Source organism: Mangifera indica, chromosome 2, assembly GCF_011075055.1.
Source record: "Mangifera indica cultivar Alphonso chromosome 2, CATAS_Mindica_2.1, whole genome shotgun sequence".
NCBI lineage: Eukaryota > Viridiplantae > Streptophyta > Magnoliopsida > Sapindales > Anacardiaceae > Mangifera > Mangifera indica.
In genome coordinates this window covers 7,698,322-7,724,542 of record NC_058138.1, presented here as the reverse complement: position 1 = coordinate 7,724,542, position 26,221 = coordinate 7,698,322, and the positions used below count along the sequence as shown (strand labels likewise).

The 26,221-nt window shown below is 34.6% G+C and overlaps 1 protein-coding gene across 5 annotated transcripts; it reads right to left on the bottom strand.

Moving 5' to 3' along the window:
• Nucleotides 1-7,306: 7,306 nt before the first annotated feature.
• On the bottom strand, nucleotides 7,307-15,669 carry LOC123209115 (pentatricopeptide repeat-containing protein At5g27270). Of its 5 annotated transcripts, XM_044626881.1 has the most exons (10): nucleotides 14,961-15,669; nucleotides 13,295-14,699; nucleotides 12,887-13,198; nucleotides 12,135-12,239; nucleotides 11,964-12,051; nucleotides 10,413-10,534; nucleotides 9,876-9,940; nucleotides 8,434-9,406; nucleotides 8,249-8,332; nucleotides 7,307-7,692 (listed from the first exon to the last, which is right to left on the bottom strand). In XM_044626881.1, exons 1-8 carry the CDS (start codon nucleotides 15,495-15,497, stop codon nucleotides 8,849-8,851), a joined length of 3,192 nt encoding a protein of 1,063 aa, XP_044482816.1. In that variant the 5' UTR covers nucleotides 15,498-15,669; the 3' UTR covers nucleotides 7,307-7,692; nucleotides 8,249-8,332; nucleotides 8,434-8,848. The 5 variants fall into 5 exon arrangements, with proteins under 5 accessions (XP_044482816.1, XP_044482815.1, XP_044482814.1 ...); XM_044626880.1 differs by having other exon boundaries at nucleotides 8,249-9,406; XM_044626879.1 differs by lacking the exon at nucleotides 8,249-8,332.
• Nucleotides 15,670-26,221: the final 10,552 nt, after the last annotated feature.

Genomic DNA, 26,221 nt, shown 5'->3' with positions numbered 1-26,221 from the left:
CAAACCACCCCCCACCCGTTGAACTCAACGTCCTCGTTGAGAGGGTTTGTATTCTGGTTAAGTCATCCAATCTTGGGTCCTCCTCAGTCCCACGTATCCAAACAAAGTCAAAATTCAACAAAAATTCAAGTTATGTTTGACGCATACCCCCACCATCCGACTCTAAGAAGAATCCATTGTCAATATGATCTGTAAAAACAAAGAATCGCTCCTCACTCAGGAGGCTTTCATGTTTCCTCAAACAAAATGTTGTGCACAACATCTCCTTCACTTCATCACTATAGGAAACCGCGCTTGGATTTAATTCCCAAGTATTATGTTCTACTGGTTCCCTATCAAAAAGGAGAACAGACTATAAGTCATTAGTAGAAACATAGATGTGTACTTCAAAGATATCCCCAGGTATCCGAAAATCATTCGCCACATGATTCCTCGAAGTCAAAATAAAATTCAAGTGAGCTTGTTCCGCGGTTTGAGTATTAGTACCTTTCAAGTATTCTGCAATTTGTTTCTCAAATTGCCACAAAGTAGTATCTCTTTCCCAAGTGGCTTCGATCTCAGGCTTCCCTTTCCATAACACCAAAAATTTTTGTTCATTTGAATTTCTTATGTTGGCCAAGGGTCCTGTGATCCAGTATCCTCTCAATGTCAAGATCAAACTACTTCCGAATCATGGGTGGCGCTCTAGCCATCTTATTCCGATCTGGATCTTGTTCATCATCATGGTAAGGCTTTAAAAAGCTCACATGAAATGTAGGATGAACTCTGATTCTGTCAGGTAGTTTAATCTTGTAAGCCACATTGCCTACTCGCTGCACTACTTCAAAAGGTCCATCATACTTTGGAATCAAACCCCGATGTACCGTCTTGCTGTTAATCTTCTTCCAAATTTGAGGAGTAAGTTTCAACAGAACCTTATCCTCAACTTGGAATTCTAAATCCCGTCTATGCTGATTTACATACTTTTTCATCCATTCTCTAGCCTGTCTCAAACTGTCCTCGGCCTCTTCAAGCAACTCTTGCTTATCTTTGGCAAACCGAATAGCTACTGGGGATTTCCCTTCGACTGTCCATTGTGAGACATCTAAGGGAGTGATTGGTTGGTGCCCCAAAACAATCTCAAAAGGGTTCTTTCCCGTGGATGAGGATTTGTGCAAGTTATAGCAAAACTGAGCACTATCCAACAAATCCAGCCAATTCTTTTGACTAGCCGATATATAATGTCGTAGGTATTCCTCAAGCAAATGATTAATTCTCTCAGTTTGCCCATCAGTTTGTGGATGATTGGCAGTAGAGAATTTAAGATTGGTTCCCATCATATTAAATAAAGAAGTCCAAAACCGTCCTGTGAACCTGGCATCTCTGTCACTTACTATATCCAAAGGCAAGCCAAAATGTTTTACCACATGTTTATAAAATAATTCAGCAGCAACATCTGACGGACATGAAGAAGGGGCTGCAACAAACACTGCATATTTCAAAAACCTGTCAACCACAACTAAAACTGATGTTAGTTTGTTTACCTCCGGGAATCCGCTTATGAAATCCATGGATATTGAGATCCAAGGACCAATCGGGACAGGTAAAGGCTGCAGCAACCCAGCTTCTTTCTTTCTCTCCGTTTTATCTTATTGACATATAAGGCACGTCTTTACATATGCTTCTATGTCTTCTTCCATTTTAGGCCAGTAGTAAAACCTAGCCAACAAAGCAGTCATTCGTTCTACTCCAGGATGTCCCGCCCACTGCGGATCATGTGTTTCCTTGAGTAAGGCTCTTCTTACTCCATCAGCCGCAGGTACATACACACGTCCCCCTTTGTATTTCAAGAGACCATCTTCTATCCAGTATCTTCGCACAATACCATCAGTTACCTGCTATAATAACTTCCCATATGTGACATCTTTCTCGGTTGCTTCCTTGATCTGTTCCATCATCCTAGTTTCAACATGGGACATAGAATATAAAACAGCCATAATCGCCTTCCTATTGAGAGCATCAGCAACCTGATTATGTCTCTCAGCTTTGTGTTCCCACACAAAGTCATATTCAACAAGAAATTTCTGCCACCGAGCCTGTTTGGGTGAAAGCTTTCTTTGGGTCTTAAAATAAGTATTTGCAACATTATCCGTTTTAACAACAAACCGTGTACTCAACAAATAAACACGCCAAACTGGAAGGCAATGAATTACTGCTACCATTTCCTTCTCATGAGCAGAGTATTTTTGCTCAGTAAGATTTAGTTTCCTGCTTTCAAATGCAACTGGATGTCCCTCTTGCACTAAGACTCCACCAATAGCTTTATCCGAAGCATCAGTGTGCACTTTAAAGGGCATCTTAAAATCAGGCAATCTCAATACAGGTTCAGAAGAGATGGCCTTCTTCAACGCCGTGAAGGCCTTCTCGCATTTTTCATTCCAATCCCACGTCTCATTTTTCTTTAACAGATCAGTCAAAGGGGTAGCAATATTTGCATAACTAGTAATAAACTTCCGATAATAATTAGCTAACCCAAGAAATGATCGTAATTCTGAGACTTTAGTAGGGGCTGGCCATTCATTGATAGCCAATATTTTTCTAGGATCCATCCTAACCTGATTCTTTCCAATAACATGTCTAAGGAACTTGATTTCCTGTTTAGCAAATTCACATTTTTCTGTCTTTACATACAATTGAAATTCCCGCAATTTATCAAACACCAATTTCAAGTGTATAACATGTTCATCAAGTGAATTGCTATATATCACTATATCGTCAAGGTATACCACCACAAAAGCATCCAAAAACTCGTATAAAACTTGATTCATCAAGTTACAGAAAGTAGCAGGTGCATTCATCAAACCAAACGGCATTCTTTCCAAGACTCATACCTTGTCACGCAGGTAGTCTTTGGCTCATCCCCTGGAGCAATGCGCACTTGCCAATAGCCACTTCTCAGATCCAACTTCGTGAACCAACAAGCCTTGCATAGTCTGTCCATCAAGTCTTGAACAAGAGGTATTGGGTATTTGTTCTTTATAGTGACCTTGTTCAAGGCTCTGTAATCCACACACATTCTGAGTGACGCATCTACCTTCTTTTGATATAGCACAGGTGCCCCATATGGCGCTTTAGAAGGCTGGATATACCCGGATTCCAGTAATTCCCCTAGTTGCTTCCTTAGTTCGGCCAACTCTAGAGGAGACATTCTGTATGGAGGTCGAGCAGGAGGCATCGATCCTGGAACCAGTTAGATTTTATGATCGATGGTTTTTCTGGGAGGTAACATTTTCGGTAGTTCAGGAGGCATAACATCCCGAAACGCGTTCAGCAACAAGGCAACACTTTCAAGTATGTCCATCACACCATCTTCCTTAGTTTCGGTCACTGTAGCAACATATGTGTCTAGGCCTGCCTTTAAGCCTTTCTCAATGATCATAGCCGACGCTTGGACCACACTTCCCATTCTTGTTTCCTTCTCCACCCGCGGACAGCAAGGAATGAAGGAAGAATGCCCTTCTTGCATAAGCATCACACCTTCAAGATAAGGCATAGGTGCAAGCTTGGCTTTCTGACAAAAATCAATACCAAGTATCAAATCAAAATCCTCCAGTGGTATCACCAAAATATTCACTCGAGTAGACCATCTACCCACCATGATATTTGTGTTATAAGACATCCCCACAACCGATTGAGCCTTAAAGTTGACTGTCTTAAGCATGCTTAGGCTTTTACTCACTTGCAAAGCATACTTCTTCGCTACTCTAGATGCAATAAAAGTATGTGTAGCCCCCGTGTCTACCATAGCTTTAATATCAAGTTTATTTACTTGTACTGGAATATGCATCAAGAGTGAATGAGAAGAAGAAGGGTCTGTTACCGTGGCCACATGCTCCATGTAGTTAATCAATTGCAACGGATTGACAAGGGTAGTAACTTCGTTGTTAGAAGGTGAAGCCGAATCATCAAGCATCAATGTATTCAACTTCTCCTTCTTGGGACAGTCCCTTGCTCTATGAGGACCATTACAAATGAAGCATCCCTGAGATGATTTCGATGTCTCACCAACCTTAGAAGTAGTCTTCTAGTCCGACTTTGGCTTATACTTGCCCGCTGGGTCAACATACTTCTTTTTTTGTTTTTTCTTTTCCCAATGGTTCTTTCCCTCTTTTCCTTTGCTTTTCGACATTACTGTCTTTGAGTCAGGGCCAGACTTCAAATCCAGCAAGCCTTCTACTGTAGTAATTGCATTCTGTAGATCTTTCACACCCTGTCTTCGCAACTCTAATTGTGCCCAAGTCTGTAAACCGGTCATAAAGTTAAATAACTTATCTTCCTCTGACATGTTCTTTACATCCAACATTAAAGAACTGAAGTCTTTAACATATTCTCTCAATGATCCCGTATGTTTCAAGCGCTTCAAGGCATCTCTTGCAACCCACGAGGAATTGAGAGGAAGGAACTAATCCTTCAATTCCTTCTTGAGAGTTTCCCATGTATCAATCTTTGGCTTTTTTGCAAGTTCATCTTCATGGGTCCTGGTATGCCACCACAGTTTGGCATCACCAGATAAATACATCACTGCTATCGCAACCTTCTTCTTATTTGGTAAATAAATGGCTGCAAAATATTGTTCAATATCCCACAAGAATTTTCGAGTTCTTTGGCACTTCTGATGCCATTGAAGGGCTTTGGTTCTGGCACCTTCACACTCCGAACTCCCTCGCATCTTCCCTCAATACTACCCATGGCCTTCTTCAGGATGGCCAGTTCTAAATAATGTTCAGTCTGCTCCTTCCATAGATGATCAACTTCTATTAATAATGAAGACCGTATTTCAACAATGTCAGACTCAATGTTAGAAATACGCCCTATCAGATCATTCGAGTTACCATCTTCAGAAGGTTCAATCGAAGTTCCCAACAGGTGTTCAATTTTGGAAACACGCTTACTCAAGGTAGCGTTTCCCCCAGCCATAGTTCCATACAGCAACTATTTTCGCAATCTGGGCTCTGATACCAGTTGTCACAGGGCCAATCTTTTCGGCAACATAAATCTGTAATTGGCACCTTGTGATGCAGCCAAGTTCCCGCAACTTGGTTCAGCACTTTACTCACATGTAATTCGAGTCAAGAAGAGCAAGGTTAATAGGCAACAACACAATCCGTACAACAATGATTCGTTAGCAAAACATAATAAGCCACAATGCAACGCAATAAGGAGAACAAGTCAATGTACAGGCAATCCAATCCCAACCTTTATTAATCTCAATGACAGATTACAAAGGATAATATACATGTATTACAATAGCACCGGTTTTCTCACGTTTCCACTCTCTCCATGTGCATAGGACACCTAGTCCTATTTATAGACACATTCAAATACAACAGTTACATAGGAGATAGGGCAGTTACAAGCAGTTGTGTGTTCAAATTCAAACTAGGCAGTTATAAAACCACCCCAGCATATTCTTGTCTAAGTAACTGTGGAATCTTGGACATCTCTAACTGCTCTTTTGTCAGGCTGGCTCCCAGCAATGTTAGCCCTTGCTTGGTCACCCTCATTAGCCCACTTTATGTTGTAGACAAGCAAGCCCACCCAAGCTCCTTGCCTCTGGACCAACGCCTTCGTTTGGCCTTTAACATCATTAGCCCACTTCTATGATCCATCTGCCTTCATTGGGTAGACAGGACGCAGCCCAATCTACTAGTGTACTCCGCTTATTAATCAAGCTCGCAAGTCTGGAGGCCTACAAAGAAGCCCACAAGGGCCCGCACAGCTCCAACTGCCCAAACGAGTGCCTGCTTTGCGCGCGCCTTGCCAAGGTCCCGCACGCGTAATCTGTTGCTTGGCGCTCCGCGCCTTGCTTCCAACACTCGCGCGCGCCCGTAACTGAAGCTGCGCGCGCTCGCATCATCTTTGGCACCACCCAACGCCCATTCTGCATTCCGCATGTGTGCGCATCACTAAGTGCAACCATGCGCGCCCATCATGGCCTTATGCATACGCCCTTGTGTAACCTGGTGCGCACACATTCAGCCGATTTCCGCATGTCCGACTCTAGGGGTGTGACAAAAGATGAAAGGTTGTGGAGTGGTCTAGGAACTCAAAGTTTGATCTATTTAATATGATTTATTCGATTTCAAAATAATAGTTTAGTTTGAATGAGATTCTTCTTTATAAGAAAGAAAAAAATTATTTAGATTATATATAATCTTATAAGTGGTTGACATCCTTCATTATAAGAATAATCCTTTTTTTTTTTTTTTTTAATTTTAGGGTTGTTAGATATTCAAGTAAAGTTTGAGAATGTTTTTAAAATTTATAAAATTTTAATGTCTTTTAATAGTTTAGAAAATAATAATTCTATATAGTTGAACATAATGTAATAAATTAGAGGTTTTTATCACTTTTTTTTATATTTATCTTATTATTTTATTTACATGTTTATTATATATGTATTTCATATTCATTTTACATGTTTATTTTATATTTTGAATAACTATAATTCAATATTATTTATTAAATAAAAAATATTTGAAAGTAAATAATTTTTAATAGGTTTAAAGTGTAATCCAAACTGAATTAAACCGTATTTTTTAACTTGAATTAGTTTGATTTGAAACTTTAAATGATTTAGTCTAATTTAAAATATTTCTAAATCGTTTTTTTATTTGAAAAAAATTTTAAACCGCACTAAACCAACCATGGATATACCCTTAGTTAAACTTAACTTGGAAGTTACTCTCCTCAAAAATGCCAAGGCTTTCCCTTCACAAGAAGTTGAGACATATTTATATCTAACTTAAATAATTTATCTATTTTTAAAAGGTTTTATAATAATTTTTAAATTCTCAAATCTTGAGAGTTTACTTATGGTTAATCAAAATTTGTTATCGTATGAAAATATTTGAAAACAATCTCAAATTATTTGCTTGTTTTAATATATACTTTTAAAGAAAACACAAAAAGTAAAAAGTACCCAAAATGCATGATAGTCAGAATTTGATATTGTATTATGTATCAAAAATTTAATTTTTTATATCTTATATTGTATAATAAAATACACTTTTTTTAAAACTAATAATTATAAATAATGAAAATTTCAAATTATTGTGTTATTATCTTAAAAAATATTACAAAACACTGAAATTTCTTGATACATCACTATCACATCATAATTTTTTTAAAAAGGTGTATCACTCTAAATCATAAATTAATATGCATCGTTCTGATTTTCAATATACCCTAAAATATATATTATTTTTTTATCTGTATTGTATAAAACATATCGCGTATCATACAATACTAATACCATGATCCATCAAACCAAACTGATTCTATATTATAACAAATAAATAGTTTTGATGATCTTGTACAAGGTAGGTAACTACACCATCGACTCCCTGAGAGATCACTAAATTCCAATATTCCATTATCTACAGACGTTTTCAGAAGGATTTTAGAAATTTCTAACGGTGAGTGAGGATGATATTTAACTTTTCAGTCGAGTGTACAATGATTCCCCCTGATAAAACATCCTTTCTGAAACTAAGTTATGGCTCTTATTGTTGGGGATGCTTACAGGAATAGAGCCATGAGACTCACTGGTAGCAAGTTCAAAATACCTTCAGTGTCATGTTCAGATGGCATTGCCCAAGCATGTCCTCCAATCCACCAGACAGATGATACCAGTTATCTCCAAGAAAATTCCTGAAATAACAAAAACAAAATTAAGAACTGATTCCTCAGAATGATTTACGATTGGGAGATATGATGTACTCTAATCATGAAACCTCCAGTACTCCTTGGCTCACCAATGTCTTCAAGAGACTGAACAAAAAATTTGAGAACATGGGTTTCTAATGCAAATTTATGGAGAATGTTAACTAACGAGTCAAGGCAATCTATCACATTAAGAATAAATTATCATGCTACTTTACTAGAATAACTGTGCTAGCACATTAACTAATGACTAAAAGAGAATAGAAAAGCACATGCAGCATTCATGACTATTGTTCTATTTTGTGCAGAAGAAGGATTGTTATCATAAATTTGATTGCAAGCATATCAATCGTTCAGACAATTCATTACATAGAAATTTTGTATAAAAATGTATGGAAAATATAAAAATAAAATGTTTTATGACCTTAAAGGAGAACCATCTATGGTTTTTGTAGGATCAGTAGACAACAAAAACAATCCAATGGATACGGCAGATTCATTTACAAAATCATGAGCACATTAATCATACATTAGATATATGTACCATGGAGTTGAATTCACATGCATGTTGAAATCACCACTGCTAGATATTTTATGGATGCAGCAGCTGATCAACTTTTTTATTGGGCTGCAGTTGTCACACAAATGCAATCCAGCATTTAAAGATAAATACCAGCACCCTTAGACTAACAACATATTTAAAAATCTGGAAAAGTCAGTAGCCAATACCATAATTTTCCATATATCAGCCACAAATGATGCAGATGCATACGCCAGTATGACCTCCCAGTTTAAGATAACCAGGGTCATCCATCTATAGTCAATAATGTTAAAGACCCCAGGTCAATGATTTTTTCCGCCACTGTGATTGAGTTTTCATATACAACAGAGCTCATAAACTCTTGACAAAGAAAGGCTATATACTGGACAACCTGATTCCAGTGCCAGGTCACTTCTTAAATGCAACTGTACAGCACTTGTCCATCAACCTCATACACCAGAGGACATCTTTGTGCTTTGGTTAAGTCTTATCCAACTACCATGTCTCCAACGAAAATACAGCTATCTGGTACTTATCGTCATTAGCCTTTTACCCTTGATCAAGTATTAGACTTCTTTGTTTAAAAACTTGTCCAAACAAGTGTTATGAGGGTCTCATCTTTGATCCAACTTTAAGGTTTTTCAGGAACGAGATCCCCAAAGATTTCATAGAATCCAGGATACTGTTAGCTTCAATTTCTTTCTCTGCATACTTGTATAAATGCACAGCTGAACTCAAAATAAACCTGTCTGGTTCTGCAGATTCCTTAACCTGTTCAAAAAAGCTGATTCCTTCTTCAACACATCCATAATGCATGTAACCTTTCATCATAGTCCGATAACATGCAAGGTCAGGAATTAAACCAGCTGACAGTAGTTTCTCGAACACTCTATTAGCTTCTACTATCAGACCTGCTTTTGAGAAAGCAGATAGCAAATGATTAAAATGTGAACAAGAGGGGGAAATGCCTTGCTTCAGCATAGAATTGATGGTTTCCTCAGCTTCAGAGTATTTCAAACTCTCTGTATAAGCGCGAACAAGGGAAAGATATGTGAAAGAGTCAGGTACAAAGCCAACCCTCTGCATGGCTTCGAAAAGTTTCTCAACTTCATGATAAAGTCCCGCAGCAGCATATACATTGATCATAATATTGTAGCTAACCTACAGTTACTCGGTAAAGACAAGTGCAGGCACCATATTAATCAACTAGTTCAGAAACAGAAATATAATGGAGAGAATTAATTTAAATGTTAAAAGCTCAACTAATTTAAAAAGCCCAAAGAAAAGGGTAATTGGAAATTGTATGTGAGAATTATTAACCAAAAATTTACTTTGATTCAAACATCCTTATTTTAGCATTTAATCATGAAAAATAAGTTCTTTTTCAATCTGAAGATTCGTTCTTTTCATCTTATAGGGGAAAATAAAAGAAAGAAAATTGTATAATGATCCTACTAAACACAGTATCTTAAAGCAAAACAGAACATAATAACATGTTCACATTGTGGTTTATATTACAAATCAGTTCAGGTCCCAACAGTGGTCAGTGATTGACTGAAAGAACATATTATAAACAGTAATCATCAATTAGCTAGACCTATACTGTATTTAGATCAAATTAAATGCATACCAGCCCAGGGTTTATCCCTTCTTCCTGCATTTTATAGAATAGAAGGGATGCTTCAAGTGTTTTACCTGCAAAATGAATGAAATAATAAAGCTATAACATATTACTATCAAATGAAAAACGTGATACCAGAACAATGTAACTACATGTTTCTATATGCCAGAAAAGAGGTAGACAGTTAAATTAAATTAAAGAGGAAAGCACATCTCAAAACTTTGAGAACCTGAGCCCAAGGAAAAGTAAATCATATATAACTTTTATGTTTCACCAGTTCATTTATAAGTTAAATAAAAGAAAACGAAACATGTTTGGAATGGTTACATTTTATACTCCATGTCACCATGAATCAAGTAAAAGAGGAAAAAACCATGCACACATATTGTATGCCATTCTTTTGGTTGTAATTGGTAAACCAACTTTTGGAAAAGCAAATGACTTCATTGCTTTAAATGTATGCTAAAAAAAACCTGGCATATTTATAGATTTTCAAAATATTATAGGTTCACTTGTTTTTTTAACAAAGGTAAAATAGATTTTTACCAGCCTTCCCATAAAAGCTGATAAGATTCATGTATGCCTTCTCATCAAGCAAGATACCCGAGCTGCGAGCTCTGTTAAACATCTCTACAGCTTTATCCAGTTTCCGACCCCGTCCATACACACTGCATCAAAATTAACCAATTTGAACAGGAACATAACCTAACCAGAATTGTATATATGTGTGCACACATTTAGAAATGCATATACAGAAGGCAAAATCAAATCATACTGACTAGTACTGAAACTTTCTTGCAATCATATTCTGGCATGCTTACCCCTCATCCATCACACAAGCAAACAATCTTATTAGTCATAGAAACCAGTAGTTACATAGACTCAACACCCAAACACAAGAGAGAAAATGCAACTTCCACTTTAAAATACTAAAAACCTCGTGGTTCCTATTGTCCATCATTATCATGGTGAAATGACCAGTGTGGGGAATACTTAGAAGCTGGTAAACCTGGACTTCATTCCTGACTTAAGTAGCACGGAAACGGAAACATCGAAACACGAAAACGTTGAAACGGAAAGGCCGAAACGCATTTTTTCAAAACTATAGGAAAAGTAAAGTGGAGAAACATATAAATATTAAAAATATTGAGATTATTTATAAAAAAAAAAATTTTTTTAAAAAATACAATAATTAGACATTTTTCCAACTCTTCCTGGAAGTATTTACAATCCAACACTAATATAATTAAAATCTAAACCAAACAACACTAATTTCTGAATGAATATATTACTCTTCAGTCTCTTTTTACTTTTTTCCCTCTACATATTTCAAACTTCTCTCTAGGTTTTCCTCTTGTTCTTCTATCCTTCTTCTGATGTTCAAAATTCTAACAAGAAAATGCTTCACATGTTCCTTTAATAACTACCTAAGAAAGTCTTTTCACCAAAGACTGATTTATATCTCTACAGTTTAATCGTCAAATTGAATATTAAAGAGAAATACGAAGATTGCAGAAGAATATGAAGATTAAAGAATAACGTAACAAATTCGCCTGAACTTTGAGCTGTTGGAGACAGTGAGGAGTTGAGATGCCGCGCCGGAGTTAGAGTCGGATATGGTGAGGAGCTGAGACGTATGCTTGGGAGGGAGAGATGCTTGGTTACTGGAAATTGAATGAAATTGGGAATAAGGAAGAAGCATATTGCTTTGGGACGTTTCCTATTCTTAGGGATATGTCAAGAAACACGTTTCGTATTTTGGCAAAATAACTGAAATGGCCCCGAGACATTTCGTACTAGTTTCGGGGTGTTTCGGAAACTGAAACGTTTCGAAAACGTAGGAACGCACTATGCAGTGCATTTCCGTGCTTCCTTGTTCCTAACTAAACATGTTATCAATACCCAACAAAGGCCATGGTCAATTGGAAGGACTGTAAGTCCTTGGTCAATTGGTTGTTTCTTACTGTTGACCAGGAAAGAACACGTAAATTTTATCGTTTCATATGATACGAGCAATTTTTTCAATGCATAATCAGTAGCTATATGCGTACACATCTTCTCATCTTGTTGAGTCATTCTTATCCACAAAGCTCTTACCTAATCATTGTATTGTATGTCTGAATTGATGCAGGAACTCCCAAAGAAAGCATACGGTCATAAATACTGGCTGCAAAATGTAATTTACCTGCAACACCGTACATAAAGCTCGTTGCAAGATTTCTTCTGCAAGGATATATATAAAATGCATAAAGAGTGGATCACATGTACCTGCTTGTAGCATTGCCTTAATAAAGGTATTATAAGCCACAGTGTCAAGGTCTGTGCCATCATGGAAACTCTTAAGAATAATATTCTTTGCTTCTTCATATTTGCCTGAAGATGGTAATTCTAATTATTAATCAACACAGCATATCATTTTGGTAACTGCTTAACCATGAAGCATGAAAGTGACCCTTCCAAACTTCCAAATTCTCTAGAGCAGAGTATGCAGTTATAAATTGAGTGTTAGATTTCCAGTCTCAAATTTATGGGCATACCATCAAGAACTCAGCTCTTCTCAAACACTGTTTGGGAAACAAAAAGAAAAGCCCTTCAGAGGCACCCTCAAAGTCACACTTTCTTTTTTTAATTTTTTGGGTACATGGAGTTTGGAAAAATATTTCACTTTTTCATAGGCCCTCCAACTGTACAGAGCTCAAGTCCAGTACATGATAAGCTCCGATATAGCTATAGCTCAAAAATTTCTAACTAGTACTGGTTTTGACATAAAAAAACTATCAGACAAATTGTACATTGCTAGAAAATTCAGACATAAAATTGTTTCCATATTTAGGATGGTAAAACTTGTGACTTTCTAACCCAAATTCATTAAATGCAACAGAATCCCTATTCCATTATCAACCGTGAAACATTTAAGAAGATTTTCATGTAACCATAACTCCTGAATTCCATTGATCCCAGCAAATAGTTAAAAAAAAAAAAAAACAAAGGAACAAAATAGTTTACAGTTGCAGTCATACCGCAATTAGTTAACGTGTTCACGAGTATGCTCATAGCAACAGCATCCAAATGATGCCCTTGTGCAGTTACTTCTTCATATATCAAGTATGCTTCCATAGCTTTACCACATCTAGCATATGCATCGATAATTGATTTTATAATTGATTTCCCAGGTTTTGATGAACCTGCTACTTCTTGGAAGACATCTTGCGCCTCTTTGAGCTTTTGTTGCTTCCCATATAAACCAATCAAAGAGGCAATAACATCATCCTCCAGTCTGCAGCCCAATTTTGTCATCCGATCTTTTAGAAATTTTGCTTTAGATACATCACCTGTGAAGAGCATAAAGGTCAGCACACAAATCCAGACATGAAACTAATGCTTCATCATCAAGCATAAATAGATGAACCTGAAAGTAAATCTTGCACCTTCTCTCACAAAGTTGCTAATGAGTTGACTCACTACAGATGAGCCACCAGCCACTTCAAGCAATAACTTCAGGATTTCTTCTGTCTTACTGAAATTACCATCTGCCAGATACAGACTAAGCATCAGCCCCAGAGCCATATGGTCAGGTTGGTTGGAGGCCAAAAGTTTGTCTTCAGATTGTGTTCTCAAAGATCCCCCATGCATAGTCTTAAAAAAAGTTTGGAAAAAGTAATTATCCTTGAAAGACACATTTTCACCCATCTCTTCCATTAGCTGCTCAGCCGCTGTTGCCATTCCATTCTTGCAATAAATTCTCATAACTGTCTTGTAAAGCTCCTCATCAAAAACCACTCCATCTTTCCTTATCTGGACAATAAAATCTTTGGCATTTTCTGTTAAGTCTAATTTTACATACAAATTCAGCATGTCATTACAAGAACCAGCATCAGGAAGTCCAGTCTTGGAGAGAGCCTGAAATGTGACTTCAGCAGAGGCCAAATCCTCTTTCATGGAATAACATTGCAACAAGACAATATAAGCAAATCTTGAGAACCAAATGTTTTTGGATTTCATAACATCAATAACATTCAAAGCTTTCTCCACATTCCCGCTTTTGAGATGGACTTGTGCCATTGCCAAATAAGTTTTTTCATCACTAAGTAGGCCCAGCCGTTTGGTCTCCTCAAATGTTTTCTGGGCATCCTCATAAAGTCCAAGTTTTCCATATATTCGAATGAGAAGACCATAAATGACTTCGTCAGCTGTGACTTTATATTTTTCCATTTCAGAAAAGAGAGATAAGGCTTTAGAATAATCTTCATTCTTGTAGTACATAGTTAAAAGTGAAGCATAAGTATAATTACTAGGAACAATTCCCTCGTATCTCATATCCTCGTATAATTTCAATGCCTCATCCCATTTACCATTTCTTGTATTCAAACTAATAAGCTGGCTATAAGTTACCTCCTCAGGAGTAAAACCAGAGCTCTTCATCTTAGTAAGGGTCATCAAAGCCTCCTCATGAAGACATTCTTTAACAAGCGAACTGATGACTACGGTATAAGTAAAATCAGTTGGTGCAACCTGTTCTTCCACCATCTGCCTCCATAAGTCTATCACTTTTCCATGGAATGATTTCTTTTGCAAAGACGACAACATAAAATTATATACAGCAGTAGAAAGTGTAATTCCCCTTTCTTTTATGGCAGAAAGAAATGTCAACATAGGTTTATGGCGCCCCCATCTGGCATAAGTACAAAGCATAGTACCACAAGCAATTTCATCTGGTTCACAACCCACTTCAAGCATCTCCAAGAAGGCCTCTTCAGCCAACTTAATCTTTCCAACTTGCCCATATAACCGCAAAAGAATTGTATAAACAATGACGCTGGGGTGATAGCTTAACTGTTAAAGCAGACATCTATCAATACTATATATCAATTATTCTATTCTAAAAGGGAAAAAAAAAAATTTTGTGCTTTTAAGAAAAATAAATTGTAACTGACAACAAATAGCATTCAGCTTCAACCATAAAGAAAAATATAGCACTAACTCATAAAATATTGTCTGTCATATCATCATACTATGTTAACAAATTAAATTAATTTAATTTAATTTAATTTAATTATCCATAACAAAAATAAAAAACTTGGAATGACAACACACCTGCAATTTCATCCAACCAAAAAAGTCCCGACCTTGTTTCCAACCCTTTTGCTCTTTCAACACCACACACATTTCTCTAAAACTCAATTTTCCCACAAAGCTCCCCATCACAACTCTCATATCCGCCTTCTCATCCCTCCCTCTCACCGCCTTTATCGCTGCCACCACGTGCTTCGCATACAGCTGCCCATTCCGGTCATCCTCCAAGTACTGCACCATCTGCTCCGGCGTCCGCTTTATCCACTTGGGCGTCATCGCTCTCGACCCCTGGTTCCGCCTCAATACACTCAAGTACCTCGCCTTCGCCTTTATTATACGCCGCGCGTTATCGTCTGTGAGAGGATTTTTAGGGTTTTTGAACCTGGGTTTCGGTTTCGTTATGTCGCTCCCGTCACTTAAGGACCAGGGGTCTGGATGGACTCGTGAAGAGGCCTTAATGGGGATTCTGGGTTTTGTTTTGGGGACTTTTTGGACGGAGGGTTTGTGGGGAAGTAGTGGGGTGGTGGTGATAAAGAAAGTGGACTTAAGGATGTCCATTGGCGAGTTTGGCTGTTTGGAAAATGATGATTTCCCAAGAAAATTTTGCGTTGTGATGAACTTTAGCGGGAAAGCTCCGAGGTTGCGGTGGCGTAAATGTGAAATTCAAACTGTGAGTCTGTTGAGCTAGGGGGAGGGAAGAAGATAACTTTTCCTTTTTCCCCTTTTTTTTTTTTTTCCTGGTCTTAAATAAATAATATTTCAATTTTATAAGCGGAAAAAAAAATTTGTTCAAGTAAAAAAAATTGTAAGTTTAAAAGCTAATCAGTAAATACACGTGTTATTCATATTTCTATATTATTTATGTATTAAATATATTTAAAAAGATTTTAAACTCAAAATATATTAAATACGTATTTTATATAATTCTCACATTAAACGCAAATAATATGTTATATTTTACGAATACAATATTTTTAAAATTTTGGTTAAACTTAAAATATAAAATTATTTCTTTTATTTTCAGTTATTTACAAAAATCCTATTATCATTTAAAAAAACTAACAACATTTATTTTTTAATTTCTAACGTTAATTTAACGTTTTCCTCTTATGTGCTTGCACAAAGAGTTATTTTAATATAAAGTCTGAAATCTAAACTGATTAATTTGTTTTTTTTCTAATTGATTAGTATGTTACTTATTATATAAAAACTTATAATTACATATTATCTTATATTAGATTTAATAGTTAATTAAATACTTGACATTTGAATTATTATATTAATTTTTAATAGAAAATTCATGAAAAATACTAAAATCATTATAACATTACCGTATTTTTAAAAACATATTATTGATGATATGTCGTATTAAACTAATATATACATGTTTCATATTTTTTTTATAAGCAAATTTTATGGGTTTTTTACAAACATTTTTTCATTATTTATCGTATTATACTCATATAATTCATGTACTATTTTTTTTCTATTCTTGTATTTACTAATGATAGTGCGGTAAAATGTTAAAATAGGATTAAGAGAATTATTTGTTTTTAGAGGAAAAATAATAATATTGTAAGCGAACATATAGTGCAAATAAAAAATAACAATTTCACCTATTAATAAATTATATGTATCCACCTTAAATATATAAATAAATATAAATTTGATATGTGTTATTAAATAATTGGATGATTATGAAATAAAAATAAAATAATACTCAATCATATAATAACATATTATATATATATATTTATTTATGGGAAATTAAATTAAATGTCTAAAACTAAGGGGGCTAAACGAAATTGCCCAAAACCATTAAGATTAAGCGAAAATGCTCTATTTTTGTGAAATGATTGAACTGCCCCTATATATCAACCAAGAATTTTATATATTTCCCCTGACGTTTTCCCACGGATTCACTGTTCAAATTCAAAGAATTTCAAGTCTCCTATGAGTCATCCACGGGCGAAGCATTTCTGTAGATTTTTCATGTTTTTCGGTGACTGAAAATGGCAAAGAAGGTTAATACATCATCCCTATTCTTATTTGAATCAATTTATTGTTAAGATTTTTGAGATTTGAGAGAGATTTTGAGGTTTGAATTTTTAGGGTTCTAATTTTGAACAATGAATAAAATGTTTTGATTCATAGTTGTTTTGGTTGAAATTCTTGAGGGATTTTGTGTTATAGGATGTATAGATTTTTTATTTGTGTTGAAATTGGAGGTTAAAATGATGATTTTTGATTGGAAACGAGATTAGAAATGTCAGCAATGGGTCCGAATGAAATCTCCTATGGGCAAGAACAATCGCCTATGGGATGGGAGGAAATTTAGCGTTCTCAAAATTTAGGGTCAGGGAGATAAGGGGGAAATCCATAGGGGTCAGTGTGAAATTTTACAGAAACGGTGGGTTAATCCGTGAAAACTATGGGTTGGGGGCAAATTGAATTTTTTTAAACTGTATGGTCCGTACAAGATTGGAAAATTCACAAAGGGACAAAGAAAAATATTGGACCTATTTGAGAGTAGAAATTTTGTAAGGGGGTAAATTAATATTTTTTACACCAAGGGTTTTTCAATGTGTAGTTTTCGAATTCCATATCCGTTTTTCCTGTTTTAGGGTTTTTCGATATATAGTTTTTGAATTTGATGTCCATTTTCTCATTTTTTATGCTTTTCGAGGCATGTTTTATGATGTAATTACAATGTAGTTTTCGAAATTTAGATTCGTTTTTTTAGATTTTCGAGTAATTTTTCAATTATTGATATTTTAGGATATTTCAACGTATAAAATTCGAATTTCTATTCTGTTTTTTTTTTTCGATTTTTGCCATTTTAAGATGTATCAACTCATATTTTTTAGATTTTCAAACGATTTTTCAATTGTTGACATTTTATGGTATTTCAATATATAAAATTCGAATTTCAGTTTCGTTTTTCAGATTTTTATCATTTCTGAAAAGTATCGACTTGTACTTTTCATATTTTTGAGTGATTTTTCGATTATTAATATTCTAAGATATTTTAACGTATATAATTCAAAATTCAGTTCCATTTTTCATATTTTTATTGTTTCTTAAAAGTATCGACTCATACTTTTCAGATTTCTGAGCGATTTTTCGATTGTTGATATTCTAAGGTATTTTAACATATAGAATTCGAATTTTTATTCTATTATTTTATTTTTGTCATTTTAAAATATATCGATTCGTATTTTTCATATTTCTGAGCGATTTTTCGAATATTGACATTCTAGGGTATTTCAATATATAGAATTTGAATTTCAGTTTTGTTTTTCAGATTTTTTTCATTTTTGAATAGTATCAACTCGTACTTTTCAAATTTCAAAGCAAATTTTTTATTGTTGACATTCTAAGGTATTTTAACGTATAAAATTTGAATTTTAGTTTCGTTTTTTTTTTTTGCCATTTTAGAATATATCGACTTGTACTTTTCAGATTTTCAAGCGATTTTTTGGTCTTTACCGTTTTAAGGTATTTCAACGTATAAATTTCAAATTTCAATTCTGTTTTTTCGTATTTCAATTTTTTATCTTTCTATGTTATTCCAACATGGAGTTTTCGCATTTTAGTTTTGTTTTTTTATTTGTCATTTTGATATCTTTTTATATAACTATTTTTGCTAAAATTCTTATAAACTTTCAAAATTTTTTACAAGATACTTCTTATAAAAGAAAACGTGTTGAAGACGAGTTACGAATCCCTAACAAATCAGGACACTTTCAGGTAGAGGTAATATGTCATGTGTAGTGCACTACCATGTCCAAGATTAAGTCAACACTAACCCCGAAGCAACTTTAACTGTTCGAGATGACATATTTCAGGCATCTCCTTCGTCTACCAGATATCAAGTTCTTTAGAGTATTGGTGCATGTATTTCTCCTACGACAGCTACATCAACTCTCAGTCAGAGATAAGTTGTGGTTCAGGGTTAATGGGGTTGACATGAGATTTAGCCCATTCGAGTTTTTCTTGATAACGAGGTTATCATTCAATGAGCTTACCGCACTTTCATCATATATTCCCTGCGCATCCAAATATAGGATTAGAGATACCTATTTGTTAGGCTTTCAAAATGTGTAGTATCATGATATCAAGTGTGTTTTTTTGGCTAGGCTATAAGAGGATAACAATTTCGATGTCGTTAAGATAGCTTTGTTGTATTGCCTCTATATAGTGTTGCTGGGGAATGATCGATGAAAGAAGGTATTTATTGAATACCTTTAGTTGGTTGATCATTTAGATGAGTTTAATTCCTATCCCTAGGGCGTTCTAATATGCAGATGATATACGAGTCGATGTCCCGAGCTAGTGATAAAGTTTGTTCTAGTTAAATGCTTGTAATGGATAAATATGACCTTTACGGATTTTCTTTTGCTTTTCAGGTAAGTTTATATTTCTTGATTATATATATTGATTGGAAAAAATATGAATTGATTTAACTTAACCATTAATGGTTTTATTGTAGTATTGGATATGAGACGATAAACACCCTGTATGATTAGGTGGATATGGTCAATATCGATGCTTCTCCATGGATTTTTTGATGGCGTACGCATGATGTTCTTAGTTGGAGTCATATAGACACTATTTTCACTGGTAATTAGATATATAATCGTTAATTAATGAGTTAATTGATACCTTAAATATTGCAAATATGTTTATTTATATATCTTAATGAATAAAATGATATCACATTCCTGCTCCATTTGTCATCGATTGAAGAGGCTAGACCATGGTATGTGGACATTCTTCTGTACACAGGTATGTTAGATCTGCATTTCTCCTCATCATCTTCGGTGCCCCACTGATAAGAGATAGAGTTTCTTTGGTGATGCCACTAATTGATATACCAATTGGTAGCCATAGGACATTTGATGAGCCTATTCAGCCTCTTGTTACAAAGCAATCATCATGTCCCTTGATTGTTCAAACCCTAGTCACCAAGACCGTAGACCTTCCTAGGGTTCAAGACCCTACTACCCATCTTATCACACAAGAGTGTCCCCCGTTTGCATCACCTACTTTATCCATAGTAGATGTTGCATTGGCGTACTGTGGTACTATGATTTTACGTGAGATTTCCTGTTTCCGTGACAAGGTGTCTTCATAGATGACTCAATTATGACTGTGACGTGTTTTCTCAGATGACTTGATTAGAGGATCGTTTGATGTTTTTAGAGGAAATCGTCGCATGTACATGCCCAACTCCAATCTATCAGGTTATAAAGTCACATCTCATTTATTCCTTATAAAAATTGTATTTCATTGTTGTTCTAACATCTTTATTGACTTTGTGTAGGGTATACATGATGGTGTCGGGACGACCTCCCCTATTAACAGGTCGATTCTATCCCGTCTCCCATATGAGATATGTATTTAATTTCTTAGAGATATTTAATGTTAAATATTGTTACTATATTTTTATTATTTTTTATATGAAATGTCACTGATCAAGTTGTTATTACTATTCCCCCAAGGTAGTCGTTCGAGGTATGTCTTTTATTGTTGTTACTATATTTTTTTAATTAATTGTCATTGATTAATTCTTTTTATATATTCGTATAGGGTCCTACTTATGAGGGTGTTTTGGTTAGTCTTTTAGTTGCTTTGGATCCCGCACTTGAGGTATGAAAAAATTGTAGTTATTATATTTTATATGAAATATCATTCACCAATTTGTTCTTTTCATTCGTATAGAGTATTGATGAAGGGGCGTTTTCAATTGAAAGTTGTCCCCGTACACCTTCCCCGACCATAGAGGCAATGTTTTTTTTTTTATGAAATGTCATTGATAAATTTGTCTTTCAAATTATCATGTTTATTTAAAATGTTTTCTCTCTTTTTTAGGATGAGCGGTTGTAATTACTTGTTAATATCCCTAGCTTTAGTAAAAAGGCCATAGATATTAGTTCACAAGGGGAGGACTTATTAGAGTATGTTTCCAATGGAAACCATGATGAGATATATCCATTATAATTAGTATATATTCATATATACTATTCACTGACCATATAAAATTAATTTTGCAGTCCATCTAGGGGGTACGGACAATTGACTTGATTATGATAAAGGATTCCCCCGCCCAACCTTTTCCGGCATACATTGATAATGTAATATTAATCGATTAAATTGTAATTGTTACTTAAGATTAAATAATGAATTAACAGCTGTATGTTTTTTCAGTTGGTTCATATTACACATGGTTGGGTCATCCATAAGTGTTCGCTCGTTCATACCTTATATACAAATCCAATCAAACTAAAGACAAAATGACAACTTTAGACCATTCCATCCTCTACTGTAGAGTGTGAGGAATCTTTCCTCGCGTGGTATACCAGAGCTATAGCATCCGACGAGCATGAAGTTTATTTCATTGGACCAAAGTCTAGAGACAGTTTTTGGAAGATTGTCATGAAGCTACACGAGTGGCTGACCAACGAAGTAAGTTACACTTACTATATAATTTGGTTAAAAGTTTTATATATTCATGAATAACTAGCACAATTCAACTTTTTTATATCCATTTCAACATGTGGATTCTTTCTTGCCCATATTATGTTGACACCAGGATAACCACTAGGCGATCGTTTCACAACGTTGGATGACGACCACACTTTCTTCGTACGACATATCAGGATGACATTTGATAGTTGGCTTACCACACAAATAGAGGAGTATCGATTTCCCGAGTTATTCACGAAGATGGTTGACACAGATTATACCCCTAGTTGGTTTTACAAACCATGGGGTATAATCGATATGGTATAATACAATAATACTTCAATTATAATTTACTTTGAATTAATTTATATATTACACGTGTATTTATTATAATTTCTCAATGTTTATAGATTTTCATCCCTATAAACTTTAATTGTGCACATTGGGTAGCCAGAGTTATAGATTTTTGTGATTAGTCAATTACATTGTATGAATCCAAGGTATCATACTCAACGAGTTTAGAGACACTCACACGACAGATGCAACCATACATGACATTCATACCGACGTTATTATAGGCGACAAATTTTTGGATAGCTTCTAGGTGTACACCACGAGGCGATCTCATAATGTTACATCGAGTGAAGGGTGTCCCCCAGTAGGGGGAGGGCTCTGGTGACTATGACATTTATATGTTACGCTTTATAGTGTTTGGCATTGTCACCGAGTATGAATTTTCCCCGAGAGTCGTCCACCTCTATGCGTTAACATTTAGCCTCGCAATTGTATTTTCACCGTATCTAGTAAATCATGGATGTATATTTAGTTTGATCATTGCTTATAGGTTTACTGATACGAGAGTTGTTATGTATATATTTATTATCTATGTTTATATGTATGATATACATTATCTATCATTATATATAGATATACATTTGATTTCATTATTATGGTGTTAGTGAAATACTAAAATATTTTTAGCATTAATATCATTATTACATATGAAAATTATTGATATAACATTACTCCATTTGAATTTTCAAGTGAATTGATAAATCAAGATATCATTTTGGAACAATAGTTACACTTAATTGTATAGATTTAACCATATTATTAGTTTATGAATAATATTGAATCAATAAATTTCATGAATTTTTAAAGTTAATGTATGATGCTACAAGTCATCTTTTGAATATCATTCAGGTTTAATGACATAATTTATTGATTTTTATAAGTTAAGCTTCATACACAAGCAAAACATAGATTAATCGAATCAAAAAAAGTTAATTCTAATAATTACAAAAATAATGTCTATTCTAACAAATATGAAATGAAAAAATTATTCACAGTAAATTTATTATATCACATATGAACATAGTTACTCATTTGAAACATTACTCAAAATACCTCGATTACATATCATTTGAACAACTATCATAAATCACATAATTAATAAAACTAAACTAAAGCTTGTTAAGATCTCGATCTTTTACCTTTTTTGGATGATCCCTGTGGGATAGAGCTCGGAATCGGTGCTAGGCTTTTACATTGGGTTCGAACATGCCCTGGTTGCTTACAACAATTACAAATCTTGGGTGTAACATTTTTTCCTTGTGAAGGACGTCGATTCTTGTTGGAAAGGCAACTCAATTGACGATGATCAAGAATGAGGGGTAGGATAACTCTTTTTTCTTGTGCATACAACCATTCTGATTGGTTTCCGAGAGGGTTGACAGGTTCTGTGTATATTGCATGGTAGAACTCGGTGCAGAAGAATAGATAAACCCATGCATTGATATTTGTGAGCCTCATGTGTCTTGCAACAACAATGATATGCTTGCACGAAATACGTGAAAGCTAAAACTTTCTGCACGTATAAGACATTTTATTGAAGTCCACAATGCCTATGTATCCACCAAAACTAACAACCTGAAATCGAAGAAGTGTAATTGGCTGAACTTCCAAGCACACAGATTTTGACACATGATGACTAATCTTCTCTTCCATCTATGGGGTAACGTAGTTGGAGCATTCATCTGTAATTTGGAAAAAACAACATCATATCTGTTAATAACCAACATAAGGGAAGAAAGACATGCTCACGTAGATAAGTATTAATAACTGGATATGTACTTATATGATTTCTCCTTTCATAAAACCATTGTTGTAATGTGCCCCAAATGAACTCAACGAGCATCATAAAAGGCAGACCCCGTGCATGCCTAACAAGGGCATTAAATGACTCCATAATATTAATTATCATTATGTTGTACCGATGCCTCAGAAAATATGTCCTGATTCATCGCTAAAATCCGACCTCACATGAAGAAGCCTTAACTTGAGGATTTATCGCATTAAGAGATCATATCATAGCCTTAAAATCTACTGTTATATATGATTTTACGACTTTCCAATATGCACCTGCAACCTGCAAAGTAATAAATAATATGAGAACTTTATTATCAAAATTTATGAAATGTTAAACAGAATAAAAATTTTATACATGTTTAAACATGTTACCTTTGAGTCGCGTTTGTACTTTGCTTGCGTGTTACTCAGAAGATAATGGCAACAACACCTATGGTGGATATCTGGAAAGACTTCAACCATTGCAGAGTATATAGCATGATATCGATCTGAGATTATCGCAAACTTAGGTATGTCATGGATGCATTCTTTAACCTTCTTGAGAAATCAACACCATGTGTCGTGATCTTCTTTTTTACTAATACCGAAATCAATGGGTTATATCTAGTTATTACTATCGAGACCCACCACAAGGAATAAATGACTTAGATATCGGCTTTTAAGGAAAGTAGCGTCAATGTAAATAACAGGTCGAAGATAGTGTCTAAATGCAGGGATGGAATATCCTAATTCCATGAAATAACACTTAAATCGATGATCATTGTCTGCTTCAATAACGATCATGGTTCTTAGATTAGTACGCTGTAAATTATAACAATAATCTAGTAAGAGCAAAAATGATTCTTCCGGTGAGCTCTTCAGTGAATTTAAAGCCCAATTTCTTACCCACCAAGCCTGTGAATATGAAATGTCAATTTTATACTGGTCAGCGATGTCGATAATTATTTCTTTAGGCTGATAAATTCAATCAATTAACACAAACTTTGACCTCATTAATTGACCTAAAGCTCGAGCCCCAGCTTGTTGGTGATGTGGCATTATTTGATTAATTGAACATCTGTGGGTTGGATTCATTTTAATGATTTGGAAGACTTTACTATCTTTGACTTTGGTTACAGATACATAACAGTGACATTTTTCATCATTACACTTAATCTTCCATCGCCCTGAATCAGACTTCTTTACCCTGTATTGAAATCATTTCTCTAGGGCAAATTGATCCACAACATCTTTTAAGTGTTGTTTGTTATGAAAAATATCACTAAGCTTTACAACATTCATCTCTTGGATTGATGTTGTACCACTTGATGATGTTGATGGCTGTGGAGGAAAATCAGGAAGTCATTAAACGGATCAATGAGGATATTGTCAAAAAATGAACTAGAATAATTTCCACCACCTAAAATAGGATCTTTAAACTATAAACTATTTATACCCTCGGTAACAGGTGACATATGCTCGGACTCTGCCTCATCAAAAGGAATATTAGTCATGTCGTTTCCCTCAAAGTCACCTTAGTCAGGAACCATATCTTTCTCTCCATAAGCCGATAAGTTTGTAATATATAATGCGTCTTTGCTGAAATCAATCAAGTCTTCCAAATCATATTCTTTTTTCAGTTCACTAATTTTTTCTTTTTATTCTTCTTCTTCTTCTTGTCCTTCAATCAGGGTACATGTAACAAAAATAGGAATACATTCCTAGAAGTAGTGAGACATATCAATAAGACCTTCGACATCTTTATCATTTTGGATATGTACGGGATAGTCGAGCTCAATTTTTGTTAGCTTCATGGATAGTTGAAGGTAATTTTTGATTAGATCAAAACTATAATGCTCCTCCAAAAGTTGAATAAATCCCTCAAATATTGTTCCAAAGGGAATTTTAATCAATTGCTTGTATCCTCCAACATATTTCATTGTGTTGTTATCACGTTGAATCCATTCTTCTTGGAAACGAACTGACGCATAATCAGCCATTTTAATTATAAATCCTATAATGATAAATTTTTGGGAAAAATTAAACAATTATAAGAAAAAATCTATAATAACCATTCCATTGATATATATGCCACCTATAATTTACCAGAATGTCTCAACCTACTCATAACATGTCATTTAAAACCGTTTTAGAATGTTTAATATCAAAATAGCCCTTATAATTATCTAACATTTCATGTAACATCTTCACATGTTATCTTATATGGAAATGCATCTATCTACTCATAATATATCATTTAAAATCGGTTTACAACATTGAATATAAAAAAAACCCGCATATTTTTTAAACATTTTTTTAACCCCCTATAATTATCTAACATTTCATTTAACACCCTTGTATGTTGTCCTGTATCAAAATTCATCTATCTATTCCTTATATTTCATTTAAAACGTTCTTACAATGTTTAATATCAAAACAACCATATATTTTTCTAATATTTCATTTACCCCCATAATTATGCAACATTTCATATAACTCCCTCACATGTTGTTTTTTATGAAAATGTATCTATCAACTCTTAACATTTCATTTAAAACCGTCTTATAATATTTAATATCAAAATACCATATAACACCTTCACATGTTGTCTTGTATGTAAATGCATCTATATACTGATAACATATCATTTAAAACCATTTTATAATGTTTAATATAAAAAACCCTCA

Bases quoted from the DNA above. Each gene is read 5' to 3' on its own strand.
- LOC123209115 (XM_044626880.1), bottom strand. From the start codon at position 15,497: ATGGACATCCTTAAGTCCACTTTCTTTATCACCACCACCCCACTACTT. The intron at 14,700-14,960 runs GTGTGTTGTCAT...CTGCTTTAACAG, and splicing joins TTGGTTGGATGAAATTGCAG to TTAAGCTATCACCCCAGCGT. The intron at 10,535-11,963 runs GTAAGAGCTTTG...ATTTTGATGCAG, and splicing joins ACATACAATACAATGATTAG to TGTGTATGGACGGGGTCGGA.